Source organism: Diceros bicornis, chromosome 7 (genome assembly GCF_020826845.1).
Source record: "Diceros bicornis minor isolate mBicDic1 chromosome 7, mDicBic1.mat.cur, whole genome shotgun sequence".
Classification (NCBI taxonomy): Eukaryota; Metazoa; Chordata; class Mammalia; order Perissodactyla; family Rhinocerotidae; genus Diceros; species Diceros bicornis.
Genome location: NC_080746.1, coordinates 72,452,344 through 72,473,369, shown reverse-complemented (window position 1 = coordinate 72,473,369; position 21,026 = coordinate 72,452,344). Strand labels below are relative to the sequence as shown.

At 36.5% G+C, this 21,026-nt stretch overlaps 1 protein-coding gene across 2 annotated transcripts in view; it reads left to right on the top strand.

Annotated features, from left to right (window-relative positions):
• Positions 1-211: 211 nt before the first annotated feature.
• COPB1 (COPI coat complex subunit beta 1) overlaps positions 212-21,026 on the top strand; it is a 34,570-nt gene continuing 13,755 nt past the window's right edge. The window contains exons 1-14 of one of the 2 annotated variants that reach the window (XM_058546030.1): positions 212-316; positions 1,058-1,208; positions 5,090-5,319; positions 5,736-5,905; positions 7,404-7,518; positions 8,974-9,066; positions 10,478-10,615; positions 12,421-12,540; positions 14,013-14,120; positions 14,204-14,350; positions 15,174-15,319; positions 16,696-16,792; positions 17,864-18,024; positions 19,146-19,266. In XM_058546030.1, the coding sequence (XP_058402013.1) occupies positions 1,118-1,208; positions 5,090-5,319; positions 5,736-5,905; positions 7,404-7,518; positions 8,974-9,066; positions 10,478-10,615; positions 12,421-12,540; positions 14,013-14,120; positions 14,204-14,350; positions 15,174-15,319; positions 16,696-16,792; positions 17,864-18,024; positions 19,146-19,266 (1,737 nt within the window). In that variant the 5' untranslated portion in view covers positions 212-316; positions 1,058-1,117. The other variant, XM_058546031.1, reaches the window with a different exon arrangement.

Genomic DNA, 21,026 nt, shown 5'->3' with positions numbered 1-21,026 from the left:
TTTAAATGGTCACAGCACTTAATTCAGGTTCGCAGGGAAAACTTATAAATACGGGTTTCCAGTTCCCTCTGTGGCCTAAGCCAGCCGGATGACACAAGAGGAAGAAACTTCCAGGAAACAGTTGCCGCGCGCAACCGCAGGACGGAGAACGCATGTCCTCTCTGAGTTGCCGTAGGTGCTAGGTGGCCGCGGCCTGGGTCGTCCGCCCACCCCCTTCCACGTCAGCCAAGGAGTCTGCCGAGCCGCCGTCGCTGCTGCAGGTTGGAGCCGGAGTAGACGGTCCCGCCGTTGCCCCCGCTGCTGCCCTCGGAGCCAGGTGGCGGGCCACGAGCCCCTAATCCCGGAGGCGTGGTGGGCTGGGCAGAGTCGGGGGAACTGGCTCTCCTGCGGGAGGATAAGGGAGGGGAAGGAGTAGGCCGCTGGGGCCGCGCCTGGCGAGCGGAACGGGAGGCTGGGCAGCTCTGGACCGGACTCCCCACCCGGCCTGCGCCCTGGCCAGGGTCTTCTCCCTCCCAGGCCCCCGGGGCTCGCCACTTCAGGCCGAGGCCTGCTTTGCAGAAGGAAAGGGACGGAGAAGGAGCGTGGGGGTGCAGCGCACAGATTGAGGGACCCAAGTACACCGACTCGGGCCCCACCGACCAACGCGATGAAGCGCTTTAGTTTTAGCAGAGTATTCGTGCACAGGGTCTCTTAACATGAGCAGTCCAGATTGTGTGTTATGTTAAAAAGTCATTTCTGTAACATGGTGGGATGGGGCTTGGGGACTGTCACGGACGGTATTGTGGGCCTATCCTGCAGTACAGCACTCTAAACTCTGGGTGGGGTTGTGGGGTGGGAGGTAATATGCCTCAGGCCAAGGCTGACAAGTGTTTTTTATTATAATAGGCTTTATTTTTATAGTACGCAGTATAGATTGACTCTGCCCTTCTAATACTTTAATAAAAACTCATAAACAAAACTGATTGAACTTTAGACAGTAAAGATCACGATAGTTACTGGTTGGGTTTCTGTTTTTGTTTTTTTACTTGTAATGATATCCTTGTATTTATTTTTCTAGATTTTCTGGCATCTGTCATCCTTAAATCTTGTATCGAGGGTTGATTTATAACCGGAAACCATGACGGCTGCTGAGAATGTGTGCTATACGTTAATTAACGTGCCAATGGATTCAGAACCACCATCTGAAATTAGCTTAAAAAATGATCTAGGTAAACTTTGATAATATTTGGAAAATATTAAATGGAAAAAAATGAAAAGAAAAAGCTCATGTGTACTTCAAGTTCTTTATAATTAGAAATGCTTAGCTTTTGTCTAAATATTTTTTTCTAGGATCTCTTCAATAGACCTTTTGTCTTATTAAAAATGAAAACTTGCTACCTTTAGACTTGTAGTATTTGTTTTTGGAAATAAAACATCTCAGTTTAGCTTAGTAAAGCTAAAGAAATGTAATAGTTTAGAGGCTGGCCCAGTGGCGCAAGCGGTTAAGTGTGTGTGCTCTGCTACAGTGGCCCAGGGTTCGCTGGTTCGGATCCCGGGCACGCACGGACGCACTGCTTGTCAAGCCATGCTGTGGCGGCGTCTCATATAAAGTGGAGGAAGATGGGCACGGATGTTAGCCCAGGGCCGGTCTTCCTCAGCAAAAAGAGGAGGATTGGCAGATGTTAGCTCAGGGCGGATCTTCCTTCCAAATAAATAAATAAAAATTAAAAAAAAAAAGAAATGTAATAGTTTAGTTGTTAGATATTCTTCAAAATAACATAATGGCTTGTGTCGTTTAATGCATTATGCTTAAATGTAGCTGACAGTTCTCTGTAGGTAACAGGTTGAGAGTGTGTATTTGAATGTCTTAGTTCCTTTGTGCTCTTAACTTCGTGTTACTTAGCTTGTAAAACCAAAAGAACTTGGTTCTTTGGGTTCACCACCTGTTGAATAAATGAAGTCAACACTGGAATACACATGTGTTTTGCAGGAAGGTTTAAGCTTTTCATTTTTAAAGCATTTATGCAAAGAAGAAAACATATTTCTTAATTTTAACAGTGTATGCTGTGTCTCCTTTTTGTGAGTGATTGTCAAAAAAATTTTTTTAAATAGTGCACATTCCAAAATAATGATTGTTTAATTGAACTACTAAAAATAAGTTAAACTGATAACTACTGTTTAAAACTGAGTGCAAATTACGCTTCAAATCTCTGGTTTGCAGTTTGAAAGGAGACAATATTTTACTTGCGTATTTCCACCTCTCAATCAGCAGTAATGGAATACCTCCTGATTTTAGGTTACTTAATATTAGGTTCCTATTGAGGTCTATTTTTATTTATTTATTTATTTATTTTGTGAGGAAGATCAGCCCTGAGCTAACATCAATGCCAATCCTCCTCTTTTTGCTGAGGAAGACTGGCCCTGGGCTAACATCTGTGCCCATCTTCCTCTACTTTATATGGGACGCCTGCCACAGCATGGCTTGACAAGCCGAGCCTCAGTGCATACCCTGGATCCGAACCCCGGCCGCCAGCAGCAGAGCTCGAGAACTTAACCGCTGTGCCTCGGGGCTGGCCTCAAGGTCTATTTTTAGAGAAGGACAAAGAAACCCTCTTTTGTGACGTTTAAACTGATACTCCTTATATACAAAAGCCACATATATTTCCTTTTCTTCCCCCATATTTATGTAAGATAGAATAGAATGCAAGTTAATGAATACGCTTTCGTTGCTACTTTTTTCTTATAATTTAAAACTTTTCATTTTTAGACCCCCAAATTCCTTAAAGTTATAGCTGGGAAGATAAAAAACAAAAATCTGTCCTTAATTGTAACCATACTCTTTTCTTAACTACTCTCCCCCTACCAATAAATAAGTAAGTAGTCTTGAATTTTATGTATATTTTTGACTTTCTCTCAAAAGAGTTGAGATGAGACAAAGTTTGGAAGTAGTTTCCAGTTTGAATAACAAATATTTTTTTGTTTCGTGAAACATTGAGTTGCTTTACCTACGCTTTTCTTTACCGTTTATCGCTGGGTATGAGCTCTGATAGCTATACATTCCCTGGAGTAGGACATACCTAGTGTATTTTGATGAATTGACTTGATATTTGAAATTTTCAGTAGTGTTCATAGAGGAAAATAAGTTCTGAAAATTTTGAATATGTGGAAAGAAGCATCCTTCACCTCAATTTGAATTGTTGGAATAAATGGAAATTGGGGTTAGGGGGGCTGTATAGTTTTTTTTACAAGTTTGCTGTTCAACTTACTTTTAAGACTTTTTACCCTTAGTACCAAGTGAAGTTTTATCCTACTAAATTTTTAGGGTTTGCTAATTTGTGAGAAGTAGCCAAAAACTGGAACAAAAGAAGCCATCAGCCTTATAGTGATACAATTTTATGCCTTTTGGACTTTGTGCCCTTTACAGTATCAAACATATTAGAAAAGAAAAAAACTTCTTTAAGAAAAAATTCAGAAAGGAAGCTTTGGGACAAAGAGAGGAAAACCTGTTTAGGCTCAGTGAATGCAACTTGAGCCACTTAGAACTTTGCCTAATCTGTCTTATTTTCATAGTTATTGGTATCAGCTACTGTCATCTCTCCTGATGCTTTGTTTTTTGTCATCCTCACAGACTTAAAAACTGAAGATTTGCCCAGGTTGATAATCACTTCATGCTTTTACATTTGTTTATTTCTTGATTTGGTATGGCACACACAAGGTTTTTTTCATATGTGGTGGGGGATAGAATACTCTGAAGCAGGGAGAGATGCATGAGAAGTTAGTCTGTTTTAAACAAAAATATTGACCCTTGTGGGATAAATATGGCAGTAACCCTCACTGTCTTCTCAGTCCACATACCTGAGGATGTTCTCTATTCTGCCACATGTTAAAATATCATACCAATCTAGTAATAGATATATAGCCTTTGGGGGCTAGAAAGAACTTTTGATTTACCTAATACAATATTTCCGAAGCTTAAATCCTTCCTATAGCTCTCCCAACTGGTCATTCACGGTCTCTCTCTGTTTGGCAACAACAAGAAACACTTGTTAATAACCAGTTGGTTCTAATTGTTGAAAATTTATTTCTAGTTCTATTCTTTTTTGCATGATATCCCTAAGATTATGAAAGACTTGTCATTCCTCTTTGTCCTCCCCTCTCCTAGATATTTGTTTATTTTTATGATGTAAACAATTGTAGTAGCAGTGTATTTGTTATATTTCTGCCTTTGAATTTTGAATCCAAAAGATTTTTACCATAAATTCTTCAGTATGCAATGACAATGATGTGAAATTATAGATTGTTTTGCATGAAATACTTTATAGTGCATATTTTTGGGGGCTAAAGTATATCCGTTCCCAACCTTTTTGAGTTTGAGGATCTTCCTAATGTTGAAAACATGTCACTGTCCGTCCCCCTCCGTTATAGTAGTTGTAACTTTGGTTGAGAAAATACACACTGACTAAAAGCTGCTTTGAATTCTGAAGCACTTAACAGCATCTATTTACATTTTGAAAAATAGCTACATGTGTGTTTGAGACATACATTATTTGGTATACCTGTAGATTCATGGCCTTTGCGTTAACTCCATTGGCTAGGGACCAGACATCTAATCCAGTGCCTTCAGTTTATATGTAAAGAATCATGACGTGCAGAGATAAATGACTTGTGTAAAGTCATGTAGCTTGTTTGTGGCAGAGCCAGGTGGAGAACCCGTGTCACTTGGGTTAGTACCTTTATTACCATTGCCACTGATAAAGTAAGAACATGTTTTGTTTGTTAATTGCTTTTAAAATTATCTGAGGGGGGCTGGCCCCGTGGCATAGCAGTTAAGTTCACATGTTCCACTTCAGTGGCCTGGGGTTCACAGGTTCAGATCCCGGGCGCAGACTGACACCGCTTGTCAAGCCATGCTGTGGCGACGTCCCATATAAAGTTGAGGAAGATGGGCATGGATGTTTGCCCATGGCCAATCTTCCTCAGCAAGAAGAGGAGGATTGACAGCAGATGTTAGCTCAGGGCTGGTCTTCCTCACACACACACAAAAAATTACCTGAGGAATTTTCTTGTGAAATAATTGTGCTTTTTTTTTTTTTTTTAATATTTGGATCAGAAAAAGGAGATGTAAAGTCGAAGACTGAAGCTTTGAAGAAAGTAATCATTATGATTCTGAATGGCGAAAAGCTTCCTGGACTTCTGATGACCATCATTCGTTTTGTGCTACCTCTTCAGGATCACACCATCAAAAAATTGCTTCTGGTATTTTGGGAAATTGTTCCTAAAACAACTCCAGACGGAAGACTTTTACATGAAATGATCCTTGTATGTGATGCATATAGAAAGGTAAACCAAACCATAATTATTTCTGAATATTGCTTTGATTTTAAATAAATGTAAAATTGGTGGAATGGGCTTTGTTTTAATTTTTAAAATTAAATCTTGGATAAGATGTAAGTTATAGATATTTGGAACTGAAGTTTTAAAGAATTATTATAAAAAGTTTTTTGTTACTATTTTCAGACATTTTCCATGCATTTTTATGTGTTATTGATAAAAAACAGTGACACGTAGAATATGACATTGATGTGATAAGTAAAAATGCTTTAATCGACAGGAATCTGAGGGAAATTATCTAACAATCTAGATCTTTTTCCTCAGACATACTTGCTGATTTTTTCATTGGAAAGTTTTGCATTTAAAAATTGTTTTTTTTGTAAAATGCTGGAACTCAACGTTTCATATTTAAATTTTTGTATCAGGATCTTCAGCATCCTAATGAATTTATTCGAGGATCTACTCTTCGTTTTCTTTGCAAATTGAAAGAAGCAGAATTGCTAGAACCTTTAATGCCGGCTATTCGTGCTTGTTTGGAGCATCGACACAGCTATGTTAGAAGAAATGCTGTTTTGGCCATCTATACTATCTATAGGTAAAGGTACTCCTTTGACTTAGTTCTGTGAGGACTGTTTAGTCTTTTAGACCAGAGGTTCCAAATGGTTCCTTGCAGATTGTATGTAGGTTGCAGATTTGTTTTCTTTGGCCTGAACAATATTTTTTCCTTATTAGCAAGTTGTCAACATTGAAAAGTCAAAAGATCCGGCAACACTGGGTCCTACTTTCTGCATAACAGCAATCTGCTGAAATTGTAGCCCCCTTTAAACAGATTGTGTACTTTCCAGTTTACAACAGCGCCTATCATTCTCAATTGTCTTACTCCAGCCCAATTAATTTATTAACTTGATTAGCCCCATAGGCTGTGTCCCTGTTTTAGAATTCTCTTTTTGTGAAATGTGGGTCTTGTCTTTTTACCCTTAGAAGACTTAAGGAGGGAACTTTTTTAATAGGAACAACCAGTTGCAATTCTCAACTGATTCCTGTTCTTAGAAAGCTGAAGATTTTGGACTTTAAAAACAATTCAAAGAACCAGTTAGATGAAGCAAGAATAGTTGGTTTTTACAGTCACTGAGAATACTTGGTGTCAGTCCATTTTGGAGGAGATGGTAATTTTTATAAATGTCTTTGTACTTTAATAGTTGATTGTTATATAGTTTCACAGTTCTCTAACTTTTTGTTATCTGTTAGGGAAAGTGGTATTCTGGTTAATAATGTAGAATTCTTTGGAAGTTACCATACAGATTACACAAATTTCAGAATTTAAACTACAGTGTACACATAAAAATTAAAACATAAGATAATTGGAAATTTGAACACTGTATGATGATATTAAGGAATTGTTAAATTTTTAAAGTATGATGATGGTATTATGATTAGTTTTAAAAAGAGAGAGTCCTTAATTTTAGAGAAACATACTGATATATTTACAGAAGAACTGATAAGTGGTCTGAGATTTGCTCCAGAATAATATGGGAGAAGAGGAAGTGAGCAGGGGTATAGGTGAAACAAAAATGGCTATGAATAAAATAATTGTTGAAGCTAAGTGATGGTTTTTATTAAGCTGGTGTTCATTATTCTGTGTACTACAAATACTTAAAAATTTCCAAAATGAGAAGTAAGTTAGTAAGTAAATAAATACAGTATGTAACTAAGAAAATTCAAGGGACTATTTTTTTTTTCCTCCGATAATTCTTATTGAAGGATCTTTCAGTACCTTGAGGTTGTCATTATAAACATCAATGTATTCCTCAAGTATATGAAAGACAATTATTATAGATATTCAGTTGATAGATAGCATGTTGAATAAATCAGCTTTTTCTGTATGGAACTAGAAAACATAATTTGATAGTGAATGAAGATGTAAGCTTGTGATTCCTACCCACAATTTTCTAATTGATTTAAAGTTTCAAAAAGCAAAGCAATTGATAGTGATATAAAGTTTGATAAAGGTTAATTTTGGTAGTGTCCAGAGAGTTACTAAAATAACAAAGTGGGTTTTTATTAAATATGGATATTACCTATTTTATTTCAAGAAATTTTGAACATCTTATACCTGATGCTCCTGAACTGATACATGATTTTCTGGTGAATGAGAAGGATGCAAGTTGCAAAAGGAATGCATTTATGATGCTAATTCATGCAGATCAGGTGAAGTACTTTTTAAAAAATACTTTTATGACTGTATTTAAATGAGAATTAAAAGTGTTACATAGGCCTGCCCGAGTTTTTAGTCAGTAATTTTGTTTATAGTACATAAGATTTGTGTATTTTGATTTTTTTAGATTTTCGAACTTAATTTGTACAAAAATACAGTTTTTTTCTTTCTTTCTTTCTTTCTTTCTTTTTGTGAGGAAGATTGGCCCTGGGCTAACATCCATGCCCATCTTCTTCTACTTTTTATGGGACACCACCACAGCATGGCTTGACGAGTGGTGCATTGGTCTGCAGGATCTGAACCTGTGAACCCTGGGCCACCGAAGTGCAGCACGCGAACTTAACCCACTATGCCACTGGGCCGGCCCCAATACAGTTTTTTCTTAACGCTTCTCTGGAATGTTGCTTATGTGTGTACACTTTTTTTTTTAAAGTAAACATTGGAGAGACATTTAATGACAGTCATTTTACAGTTTTTCCAGATTGAAATTATGGCCATATTCTGTGGCACTCTACTTTGGGGCTTTGATTGCATGTTTTTCCTTCTCTTAGTATAGATCTAAAATTGTTTATTAGAGAAAAATAGTAATTTTGTATAGGGTCCACCCTGAGCCATGTGTGTGGGAGAAGGGTGGCCTTCAATGTAGATGTGAGTCCTTATTAGGCTCTTCAAATTTCCTAAGTAAATATCAACTCTACATTCAGCTGTGCAGATGGTTCACATATATGGATCTACGGGTGGTTAGCAGTGACTCTGCGCATCTTGGTGACATCTAATCTTAGAATTTTTACTATCCAGTATTTATTATCAAAATGTGGGAATAATATGCATGAAGACTGAAAAATATGGAGTCTATCCATTCCTCTGAAATCTAGATGTTTTCATTTTATCTTTGTAAACAGGATTATAAGAAAGCTGCTTATTTGGGCCACAGTGTTTTGTCTTCTTGTAGAAATAGGTTTACTGACGTTTGTTTTTGGTGTTGTGCTATTTGCCTGCATGAAGGGACTTGATGAGAAGTAGTTCAGTAAAATCCGTGGATACTTTTACTGTAGAGGTGTTGTTGAGGCCGTAGTTCTCTATATCACAGTGTTCCATGTGTGAGAATCGATGAGATTTTTTTTTCAGGTCGCAGAAGTAGAAATTACTATGCTCCTAAGCAGTTGGTTTGTTTTGATTATATGGATACCCTGAATCATGTAATACATGGTGTTTTGGTTTAGCTGCTAGAAAATTCAGACCCCAGCTTTGTGGCCCATTTCTAGAAAATGTATTTGACTTTATGTCTTACATTTTTATGTTAACCTTCATTTTTTCTCTTCAATTAATTTTTCTTTGCCCTGATTTCTTCATTTGTTTTATATTTAGTTGTGTATATTTTTTAAAGTTGCCTTAAGTCCTTTTATTGAATGAGGTGGAGTTTGGTAAACAAATTCTTATTTTTTTAGGATCGAGCTTTGGATTACCTGAGTACTTGTATTGATCAAGTTCAGACATTTGGAGACATTCTTCAATTGGTTATTGTTGAACTAATTTATAAGGTAAGACTAATCTATGATGGGTATAATAAACTTTAAGAGTTTAAGACAAGATTAAATAGTCTCTGGGATGCTGCTTAATTGCTAGGGTTGTATGTTTTAATAGTAGGAATATATTATAGCATGGCCTGTTAAAGTCTTTTTTTCTTTTTCCTTTGGTTTATTGTATTTTCCAAGTACTTGCTTCTTTCTAAACCTCCATAAAGAATTCTATAAAAACTCATGGCTTGACCCAGTACAACTGCAAAGAAATTGTTGTGTACTGCTCAGTCACTGAATAGATCATGAATTAGGCTTTGAAATAAAATTCAAGATCTTTTCTTGAGTACACACCAGACTACTTTGGAAATCTAAAAACAAATGAAAAAAGCCTGAAATACTTTTTATGTTCCCCCTTTGTAAAAGAGAATAGAGAAACTTTAAATATGTTAATATGACATCGTAGGCAATTGACTAACAGGTAGTCTAAAACTAGGTAAGAGATGTGGGTTTTAAAATGAAGTACTTTATTGGCAGTATTTTAATTTGATGTATCCTTTGAAAGAATTGATTGCATCTTAATATTCCGATAAAATAAAAGATGCAGTAACATCCAATTTTGCTATTGATACCAATGGAGGCCAACAAAAATATACATCAGGAATGGCTTCATTAAATAGGGTGGTATGGACAAAATACCCATAGCAGACACTACTACTTTTGAGTCATGCCCAAGTAGTAGAACTTGGACTATATATATTTTAGGAAGATCTAACATAAATAATAACTTCAAAAGGGAAAAAATAAGGAATATTTGCTTCACAGGTGAAGGTATTAAGATGCATTTAGAGTGGGATAGACAATTTTAGTTGTCTCCTCAATATTGAATATGGTCCCAAATAATAAGTAGTAGTACTTGAAAAAGAGGTTATCTTTCTTGCTTTAAGAACTGGTATTTTCCCTTTATCAAGCTATTGAGATTTATATAATCCATCATGTTTTCCTTTTTGACATGGCATCCAGAATAAAAATTTAGCACCAAATTTAATATCCTATCACAGTACCCATGTAGTGTACTTGGTTAATGTGGTATTGTCTTTGCTTTTGTTACTTTAGATTTTCTTTTCCTATTTCACCTACGTATACAATGCATATCTTTTATTATAAGCCATCTAAAAACCTTTTGTGCAAGAGTGAAAATATAAATTATGATTGTAACAATTATTTGAAGTAACACCCATTTCTTTCTGAATTTACTAGTGTTGTGTCACTGTCTCATCCCATGTTGCCCAACATTTTCAGATGTTCTTATAAGGCTGTTCTTAGCTTTGAGATTAAGAAAACTAGCATCCCATAAGCTGACATCTATAAAAAAAATTTATTTGAAAGCAAGTTTCCCTGAAGTCAGTTGACACCTAAATGTTTTCTTCTCCAGGTCTGTCATGCCAATCCATCAGAAAGGGCTCGTTTCATTCGCTGCATCTATAACTTACTACAGTCTTCTAGCCCTGCTGTGAAATATGAAGCCGCTGGAACATTAGTGACGCTGTCTAGTGCACCTACTGCAATCAAGGTACTGCTTATTTCTTTTGGAGCCAGTTAGATGATAGATGTGCTGTCTTAGCACTTATGATTTAGTGACATTGCGATTTACTATGTGGTTACATGGCGTAAAGATAACAACTACAAATTTTATGAAATAATTTCATTCCTTACATAGTTTGACCTTTCTTCTTCCTTCCTGCTTTCATCCATATATAGGGAGAGAGAAAGAGAGAGAATACCAATATTTCTAGTTTCTGAAGAAGTGATACTGGTATTTTAAGATCTCTCCCCATACTTTACTTACATTATCTGGGAAAATGAATTCTGGATCCTAAAAAGTTTCCAGTGAGAATGTTCAATAATGGAATATTATCTTTCTCTTTAGTTTACTATATCAGAGCTATATGGGGAACCCCTAATATATTCAGAGAATGAATTGTTCTAGAAAGCCAGATTGTGTAAATAGAATTTACTGCTTTGCCTATGAATATTTTTAAAAAAATTTTTTTTAACTTTTTATTTTGAAATAATTTTAGACTTACAGAAAAGTTACAAAAATAGAGCAAAGTTCCCATTACCCTTCACCCAGCTTCCCATAATATTCCTGTCTTGCATAATGATGGTATAATTGTCAAAACTAAGAAATTGCCATTGGAACAATATTGTTAACTAAACTATAGAGTTTATTCAAGTTTCACTAATTTCCCCACTGATGTCCTTTTTCTGTCCCAGGGTCCAGTCCAGGATCCCACATTACATTTAGTTGTCACGTGTTAGTTTCCTCCAATCTGTGAAGTTTCTCAGCCTTTCCTTATTTTTCATGACCCTGACGCTTTTGAAGAGTCAGTTTGTAAAATATCTCTCAAATCAGTTTGTCTGATTTTTTCTCATAATTTGGTCAAAGTTATGCATTTTTGGGGAGAATACCACAGAAGTGATGCACCCTTCTCAGTGTCTCAAGGAGTACATGATGTTGATATATCTTATTAGTGATGATGTTAACCTTGATCAGTTGGTTAAGATGGTGTCTGCCAGATTTCTCCACTGATGAGTTATGATTTTTCCTTTTGTAATCTGGGAAGATACTTTGAAACTGTGCAGACATCCTATTTCTTCTCAAACTTAGACCAACTAATTTTAGCATCCATCAGTGGATTTTCTCTACAGTTTTTACTGTGGTATTCTAATGGTGATTTTTGTTTCCCTCATTCCGCATTTATTAATTGGAGTTCTGTAAGGAAAAGCTGTCTCTTCTCCTTCCTCCCTCCCTCCCTCCTTTCCTTTTTTCTTTATATCAGTATGGATATTTTATTCTATGGATTATAATCCACTGTTATTGTTATTCTGTTGATCAAGTTGTTTAGCTTTGGTCATTGAGAGCTCTTCCAGGTTTGCTCCTTTGTCCTCCACTTTTAATGAGTCGGGGTCATCCTTATTTTTTTATTTTTCTGTACTGTAAGGCAGGTGTGTTAGACTTTGTGCCTAAACTCAATAGATGTACTTTTTGGGATTCTCTATCTGCTTTTTTCTGCCTTGTTCCTTAGTTTTAACACTTTATTTTTGGCCGTTAATAGGTATTTCTGCCTACAGCAGCCCCTTTTTATTCTTTTAATTTGTTATGCTTCTAATCTTTTGTAAACTTGAAAAATAATGATATTTGTTAAAACTTAGAGAATAAAGGGACACATTTCTCCTGGAAAAATGTATAAACTTTTAGTGCAGGAGTGGTGAACGTATTTTGGCTTCTTGGGGTTTTTTTTTCCTTCTTATTTTCAGATTCTATGTTTAAGATAGGTGAATATGTTCTTAAAAAGTATTTCTTTTTTTATATAGGCTGCTGCTCAGTGTTACATTGATTTAATTATTAAGGAGAGTGACAACAATGTAAAGCTTATAGTTCTGGATCGATTGATAGAATTGAAAGAGCATCCTGCTCATGAACGAGTACTACAGGTAAATGTTATCAGAAAGAGAGAAATCCTAAATTAAATCTTTTTCAATTTGAGATAATTCCCAAGACTTGCCACCTTGGTTAGCTTGGAGACTGGATAGTTTAAATTTTGGTCAACTAAGATGTAACTCTTGAATCACCAAAGCCTTTTGGGGTATTGTCTTTGCCATAAAAAAGTATTTCTAGGGCCGGCCCTGTGGCTTAGCGGTTAAGTGCGCACGCTCCGCTGCTGGCGGCCCAGGTTCGGATCCCGGGCGCGCACCGACGTGCCGCTTCTCTGGCCGTGCTGAGGCGGCGTCCCAGATACAGCAACTAAGAGGGATGTGCAACTATGACATACAACTATCTACTGGGGCTTTGGGGGAAAAAATAAATAAATAAAAATTAAAAAATAAAAAATATTTCTAACATGAATTAATATGTTATCTTTTATCTTTTCTGTGTGTACTGCACTCAGTATTCTTGGCAATAGAGATATATTCTTTTTGATTTGAATGTAAATTACATTTCTTGAAAAATATTATACCAATTGATTGAGAATAAAAGATCATTAGATTCTAGAAAATTATCAGCATACCTATTTAATCTGTGAGAATAATGATTGTTAAATTCAATGCTGATCCTGGATCAGAGCAACAACAAAAAATTTGCTATAAAGAACGTTATTGGGACAATTGGAGAAATGTGGATATAGACTGTATATTAATTAATAGTCTTGGGCCGGCCCCGTGGGTTAGTGGTTAAGTGCGCGCGCTCTGCTGCTGGCGGCCCGGGTTTGGATCCCTGGCGCACACCGATGCACCGCTTCTCCGGCCATGCTCAGGCCACGTCCTACATACAGCAACTAGAAGGATGTGCAACTATGACATACAACTATCTACTGGGGCTTTGGGGAAAAAAAGGAGGAGGATTGGCAATAGATGTTAGCTCAGAGCCGGTCTTCCTCAGCAGAAAGAGGAGGATTAGCATGGATGTTAGCTCAGGGCTGATCTTCCTCACACACACAAAAAAATAATAATAATTAATAGGCTTGTTATCAATGTTAAGTTTTCTGAATGATAGTTTTATTGTGGTTATATAAAAAAGTATCCTTATTCTTGGGAGGCATACACCAAAAAGTTTAGGCATAGAGTATGATAAAGCAAATGTGGCAAAATATTAACAACTGGTGAATGTAAGTGAAAGTTATACAGGAGTATAACTGTTTTAAAATATTTATCTGCCGTAGATTTTTTTAAGTGTGCGTCTTTAAAATATTACATTTTTCTACAGAGCCAAAAAACATCCCCAAATACCCTTTTTGTTTGGTTTATTCAATTCATGACCATATATTTGGTTTTTCCACCACTAGTAATTTTCTTTTTGATCAAAGAATTAAAGTGATGATGGACAGAACTCTCCATTGTACAGTTAAGATTTTCTTCTTGTGACCAGAAATACTGGTGTTTATTCTGGATTTTTTGTTTTTTTTCAGGATCTGGTTATGGACATCCTACGAGTATTGAGCACACCAGACTTAGAAGTACGCAAGAAAACTCTGCAGTTAGCACTGGATCTTGTCTCTTCTAGGAATGTTGAAGAGGTAAAACAAAACTCTGAGAGCCCTTGGTAAGCCCTCAGGCAAAACGTGATGTAATTCTCCCTTATTTTTACCTTCTTCTATAGCTGGTTATTGTGCTGAAGAAGGAAGTGATTAAAACAAATAATGTGACTGAGCATGAAGATACTGACAAATATAGACAGCTCCTTGTGCGAACACTGCATTCTTGTTCTGTCCGATTTCCAGATATGGCTGCAAATGTTATTCCTGTGGTATGTAATGATGATCTTAATTTTGAAGTTCTCTAAAAGAATTAAAAAAAAATTCTAGTTATCCAACAGTTAAACTCTGGAAATCTCAACTGTCTGGAATCACTAAATCTCATGGTCAGAAGGGATCTTCATGTCCACTCGTAAGCACAGAAAGATAAGGACTGACTGACTTCTCTTACATCTTCATCAAAAAAATAAATAGATAAAAACATAGTAACAAAAATACCTCTGCATGTTATTATAATTGGTGTTTGTTACAGTTACCTAAAGTAAAATTATTCTTTGTATATGTATCATTCAGTAGGGCAAATAAGTATTTCTTTCAAATAGTTTTACCTCTTAAAGTGAAGGATTCAATTATAGGAAAAATTCACATGCCTAAAATATTTTGCTTTCTCTTAAAGTGAAGGATTCGATTATAGGAAAAATTCATATGCCTAAAATATTTTGCTTTCTGTCACTGTCAGATAAATGAGGTAGGTTACTATAATATGAAATTTTGCCTTTGAGCTCTGAGTTTTCTCTAAAATGATTTTACTTTTAGTTACAACTTAGGAGTATCCAGTTAATTTATTTTGAGTTGTGGATTTCCAGCTTCTGTTTTATTTTGAGTTTTACAATAAACTTTGCTGCACATAAAACAGAAAAGCCATTGTGAGTTTGTTACATAATGACGCTTGTCGCTCAACTTACATTTTGGTATGTATTTGAAAATTATTAATTATATTCTTTGTAAATTTGTTTAATTTACTTGTTAAACCTTAGATAATTTTCTTTCTGAAAATTATGTAATTGTTATCCTATTTTCCTTTTTTTCTTTTAGTTAATGGAATTTCTCAGTGACAGTAATGAAGCAGCAGCTGCTGATGTCTTGGAGTTTGTTCGTGAAGCCATTCAGCGCTTTGATAACCTGAGAATGCTTATTGTTGAGAAGATGCTTGAAGTCTTTCATGCTATTAAATCCGTCAAGTAGGTCTAAAATCTGTTTAAATGTAAAGTCAAATAAGCATTTTACCTTTAAAGGGTCAGTTGATAGAAAATATAAGAGAGGAGAGATGACTCAAGGCAATCTAGCCAAAATAAGTATGTCACTAAACCTCACCTCACCCCCTCCCTCAGTTTTATCCATGTAATCTGTGGGCAAAATTTTTTTTTGTACGAGTGTTTTAGCTAGGTTTCTTTATCCTGATTTCCTCTAAAACATTGTGAATCCTAAAGTGGCTAAGGAATGTATTTTTAGAGGTATCATTATTATTTATATCCCCCTTTAGCACTTACTGAAGTGAAGGATTGAAAATGCAACCTAAATCTGACATGTGTTTCCATTCAGGTAGCCTTTGCTAATGAGAAAAGACTGTTGCATCTAAATTTTTCGTTTAAAGCATCTGATGAATAGACTATACTAGACTTTCGTTGTATCTGCCTAGATAGAAAAGAAGAGAACACTACAAAATAGTTTTTATGATGTGAAAATGTATTGATATTTATGAAAGTAAGAAAGATTCGCTTCCTTTGTGAGAAAAAAAAATCATATCGAAGTTTTGGTTTTGGCGCCATGATCTCTTAGGGCTTCAATGTCTAGAATCTTTCTTTAATAAATTTAATGTAAATCTTAGGGAAAAGATGACTAAAGACCTTATTCAGTTTAACATTTTTAACTAGAGAATTATTGCTTTCTTTACTTTATATTTTTCTTTTCTGGGAAAGATTCACCCTGAGCTAACATCTGTGCCAATCTTCCTCTATTTTGTCTGTGGGTCGCCGCCACAGCATGGCTGCCAACAGGTGGTGTAGGTCCGTGCCTGGCAACTGAATCCAGGCCACCGAAGTGGAGTGCACCGAACTTAACCACTAGGCCACAGGGCCAGCCCCACTTTATGTTTTTGTTTTTTCTCTTGCTGATCCTTCCTTGTCCATTGTTCTGTTCATCATCCTGCCTCTTCTTTTCAGTGACTACTGACTAAAAATTGAATTACTTTTTACATTAAAATAATACATTTTTTGTAGTAGTAAGTGATAACATCAAATTTACCTTAACTCTGTCCTAAATGAACACCTTTCTGGGAAACATTTTGATATTTTATTTTTACTGTTGGGTTACCAATTTTAGAATGTTCCTAATAATGATGGATGGGAATACTTATTTGCCTTTTAATTCTTGTGATTTCTGAAGAGAATCAAAGAAAGTTAGTGTCTTTGTTATATTCTTTCTTAATATTTCATCCACAATCCCTTAGAACTGCAGAATCTTGTTTTCTTGCTTGAGCTTAAATTCACAAAGAAAGACTTCTGCTTTGAGGTTTATTGGCAAAGTAGGTGTTTCAGAACTTGTATTCTTGCCTTAGGATTTACCGAGGAGCGTTGTGGATCCTGGGAGAATACTGCAGCACCAAGGAAGACATCCAGAGTGTGATGACTGAGGTCCGCAGGTCCCTCGGGGAGGTATGTTTTACTTTAGTAAATGCTACTTTAGATGGTAGTTTTTACTTTAATAAATCTGATTTTTATGTGGTGATTTGCTTTCATGCTTTTATTTAGTAGTGTCTGGGGTAAAGAACACTGAAAAATGCATTGTAATTACCTCGATAATTAAGCTGTGGGAAATTCGGGAGTCCCCCTCCCCTGCATTGAGCTGTAACACCTGTTCTTTTATCTGTATTATTTACCTTTCCGGGTAAGATTTTATTTGGACAAAAGGTTCTGTGTTTTAAAAAAAGAAAAAGACTTGTAAAACTCTGCTTTAGCCTGTGTGTTCTGAAAGAAGAAGGCAAATGTTATAAGAACAGAGCTGACTTGAGAATATTTACGTACTAAAACTGGCAATGTTTCCTTATCCAGACGACCGTGTGGTAGAACAGAAAGAACAGTGCTTGTCAGGAGGCCTGGGTTCCAGTCTTGCTTCTGCCAATAATTAGCTCTGGCACCTTGGATATAAGTCCCTTAACCTGACTGGACATCAGATTTTTCATCTGTAAAATAAAAGAGTTGATAGATAATGATTGAAGACTCTTGGCGCTCTTAAATTAGATGATAGACTGGTGTTGAGGAATAAATACATAGTAGCCATTTGTTTTTTAACAAAGTAGTTGGTGAAGTTACTATCTAAGAGTAAGTCAGATTCATTTCATTTTAGAAGGATGGGTGCTGTTTTTGGTTAGTATTTCAAGGGAAGGAATAGAGAAGAGGAATAAGACTTAGTATCTACTTTGTCTTAGTCACTGTCCTATGCATTTTCTTACTAAGTGGCTTATGTGGAAAGAATTAAGATTTCCGTTTTACAGATAAAGAAACTGAGGCTCAAAGTAGTTTAATAAACTTGCCCAGAACCATACAACCAGTAAGTGGCATCCATCTCCAAAGCCCCTGTACTTTCCACTGCGTTATCCTGGGAAGGAAAGAGGATTGAAAGCAGAGCTCCAGGTTCCGAAAATCCCACTGAGGGGATGGCTTCTCTTCATGGTTTTGCTTGCTGTTGGTATTATTACTAAATTGATGTTTCCAATTGATTTTTAGATCCCAATTGTAGAGTCAGAAATAAAGAAAGAAGCTGGTGAATTAAAACCTGAAGAAGAAATAACTGTGGGGCCAGTTCAGAAATTGGTAACTGAGATGGGCACCTATGCAACTCAGAGTGCCCTCAGCAGCTCTAGACCCACCAAGAAAGAGGAGGAAAGGTAATTTGCAGCACCTGTGCCCTGCCAGCTATACTTTTTTTATTACTCCTGTGTCTAAAACAGTCAAATGACTTCTTTTCTCTTATTAGTTTGCTTTTTTGACCAAAATGGAAATCTTTGCCATTTAAGATACTTGAAAGGAGAAGTATGTTTAAGTTCTTTCTCTCAGGAGTTTTGTTAATCATTTTAATCCTCTGCTCCTTATAACTGTTTTCACTGAGGTAGCTGTGTTTTGTTTAAACCAAAATTATTTTACTCACATAGAAAATGCTAAGTGGAGGTCACTTTGGTGATATTTGAGTTTTGTTGTTTATTAGCATTTGGGAAACATATTTTGAAGATTTTTCACTTCTAATTGATGGAATAAAATTTTGATGTTTCCCTCTTTATTTTGCTGTCCAATTTTGTGTGAAGATGATGAAAATAATGCCGAAAAGTTTATTGATTGCTTACTATGTGCTAGGCTTTGTGCTAAGTAGTTTGTCTCATATAGTTTTGACAATAACCTATTGAGATAGAGTATATTATTATCCCCTTTTTACAGAAGAATATGAGGCTTAGAGAGGTTTGTTACTTACCCAAAGGGACACAATAAATAAATAGATAAGCTGAGATTTGAATGTAGCTCATTGGGTCCAGTGCATACACCCTTAACCATTTTCTCTTTCCATATTCATTTGGCTCTTGCATCATTTGGAGAATTTTTTTTGTTTTTTTTTTTAAAGATTTTATTTATTTTTTTTCCCCCCAAAGCCCCAGTAGATAGTTGTATGTCATAGCTACACATCCTTCTAGTTGCTATATGTGGGATGCGGCCGCAGCACAGCCGGAGAAGCGGTGCGTCGGTGCGCGCCCGGGATCCGAACCCGGGCCGCCAGCAGCGGAGCGTGCGCACTTAACCACTAAGCCACGGGGCTGGCCCCAGGGGATAAGTTTTAAAGCCATATATTTTTCAATTTTTCCTTTTTTTTATTCTGGGAGCTAGAGAGGGAGCTAATTTAGATCCTTATCCGTGAAGGGTGGCAGCAGGAATGTTAAATAGGCTTATTTGAATCACTTATACAAAAGCTGCATGCTGCTTAAGAAGTTGGTGGGTTTCATTTTCCTTGATTGCTTTGCAGACCTCCCCTGAGAGGATTCCTTCTGGATGGAGATTTCTTTGTTGCTGCCTCCCTTGCCACAACTCTGACCAAGATCGCCTTGCGCTATGTGGCTTTGGTTCAGGAGAAGAAAAAGCAAAACGTAAGTTCATTTATTCTGCATTTACCAAACAAGTGAGTATTGAGAGCCTACTATATGCATGGAACAGTCAGGGACCCAGAAGTGAATGCTGAAGTTCCTGTCATGAAAGAGCTTATGGTTTAATGGAGGAAATGGACACAGTAATATAATCTTATTGTAAAATTGACAAAGTAATATAATAATAATACCTGTGATTAGTCCAATGGAGGAGATATAAGGGTTTATGAAGTCATTTCTGTTTGCTGGGATTAGTTAAGGCCCAGTGAAGAGAATGCCTCTCTGTCTCCAGTATCTTTATCTAGTCAGTCATTGTCTCTTTTATGCCAGAAATGTCTCTTAAATATTTTCCCATTCTATAGTTCATAACTTCATCGTGGCTTCTCACCATTGTGACTGTACTTTCATTTACAACAGTGTACTTCCATTCCCCCAAACCCTCCTACCATCCTTTGTGCTATTGTCCTACATTTTATTTCTGCTTGTCATGTTGTCAACCCTATGATGCACTGTTATTATTTTTGCTTTAAATAGTTACTTATCTTTTTTATATATATTCACCACTTTTTTTCCATTTCTTATCTAGTGTCTGGACTCAGGTAGAGAGGGGGCATTCTTAGCCAATTGTAAGAGGTCGAGAGTTGGGAACAGGGAATAGAGCAAAAATCAGGTACCTTCCTGGATGCTTTTTTTTTGCATATTTTTCTTCATGGTAAAATACAGATAACAAAATTTACCATTTTAGCCTTTTTTTTTTGTGAGGAAGATCAGCCCTGAGCTAACATCCATGCCAATCCTCCTCTTTTTTTTTTTCTTTTTGTTGAGGAAGACTGGCCCTGCAGCTAACATCCATGCTGATCTTCCTCCACTTTACGTGAGATGCTGCCACAGCATGGCCTGATTTTAGCCATTTTTAAGTGTACAGTTCAGTGGCATTCACATTGTTGTGCAGCCATTACCACTGTCTGTCTCTAGAACCTTTTCATTATGCCAAACTGAAACTGTATCTAATAAACAATAACTCCCCATACCTCCTGCCCCCTGCCAGCTACCATTCTACTTTTTGCCTCTATGAATTTGCCTATTCTACATACCTCATATGAGTGCCATTATACAGTATTGTCCTTTTGCAACTGGCTTATTTTGCTTAGCGTAATGTCTTCAGGGTTCATCCGTATGGTAGCATGTGTCAGAATTTCCTTCCGTTCTAAGGCTGTATAATATTCTACTGTGTTTATCTATTCATCTGTTGTAAATAGTCAGTTTTCTTTTAAAGATTTTTTTAAATGAGAAAAGAGTCTTATATTTACCCACGTATTTACCATTTATGGTGCTTTTCATTTCTTTTTGTAAATTCAGATTTCCATCTGATATTTTATTTCTACCTAAAGAACTTGATCATTCTTATAATGCAGATCTGTTAGTGATGAATTCTCTCAGCTTTCATTTGCCTGAAAAAATTTTTACTGTGCCTTCATTTAAAAAAAATTTCTGGGCTGGCCCTGTGGCTTAGTGGTTAAGTGCGTGCACTCTGCTACTGGCGGCCTGTGTTCGGATCTCGGGCGCGCACCAACGCACTGCTTCTCCGGCCATGCTGAGGCCACATCCCACATACAGCAACTAGAAGGATGTGCAGCTATGGCATACAACTATCTACTGGGGCTTTGGGGAAAAAAAAAAAGGAGGAGGATTGGCAATAGATGTTAGCTCAGAGCCAGTCTTCCTCAGCAAAAAGAGGAGGATTGGTATGGATGTTAGCTCAG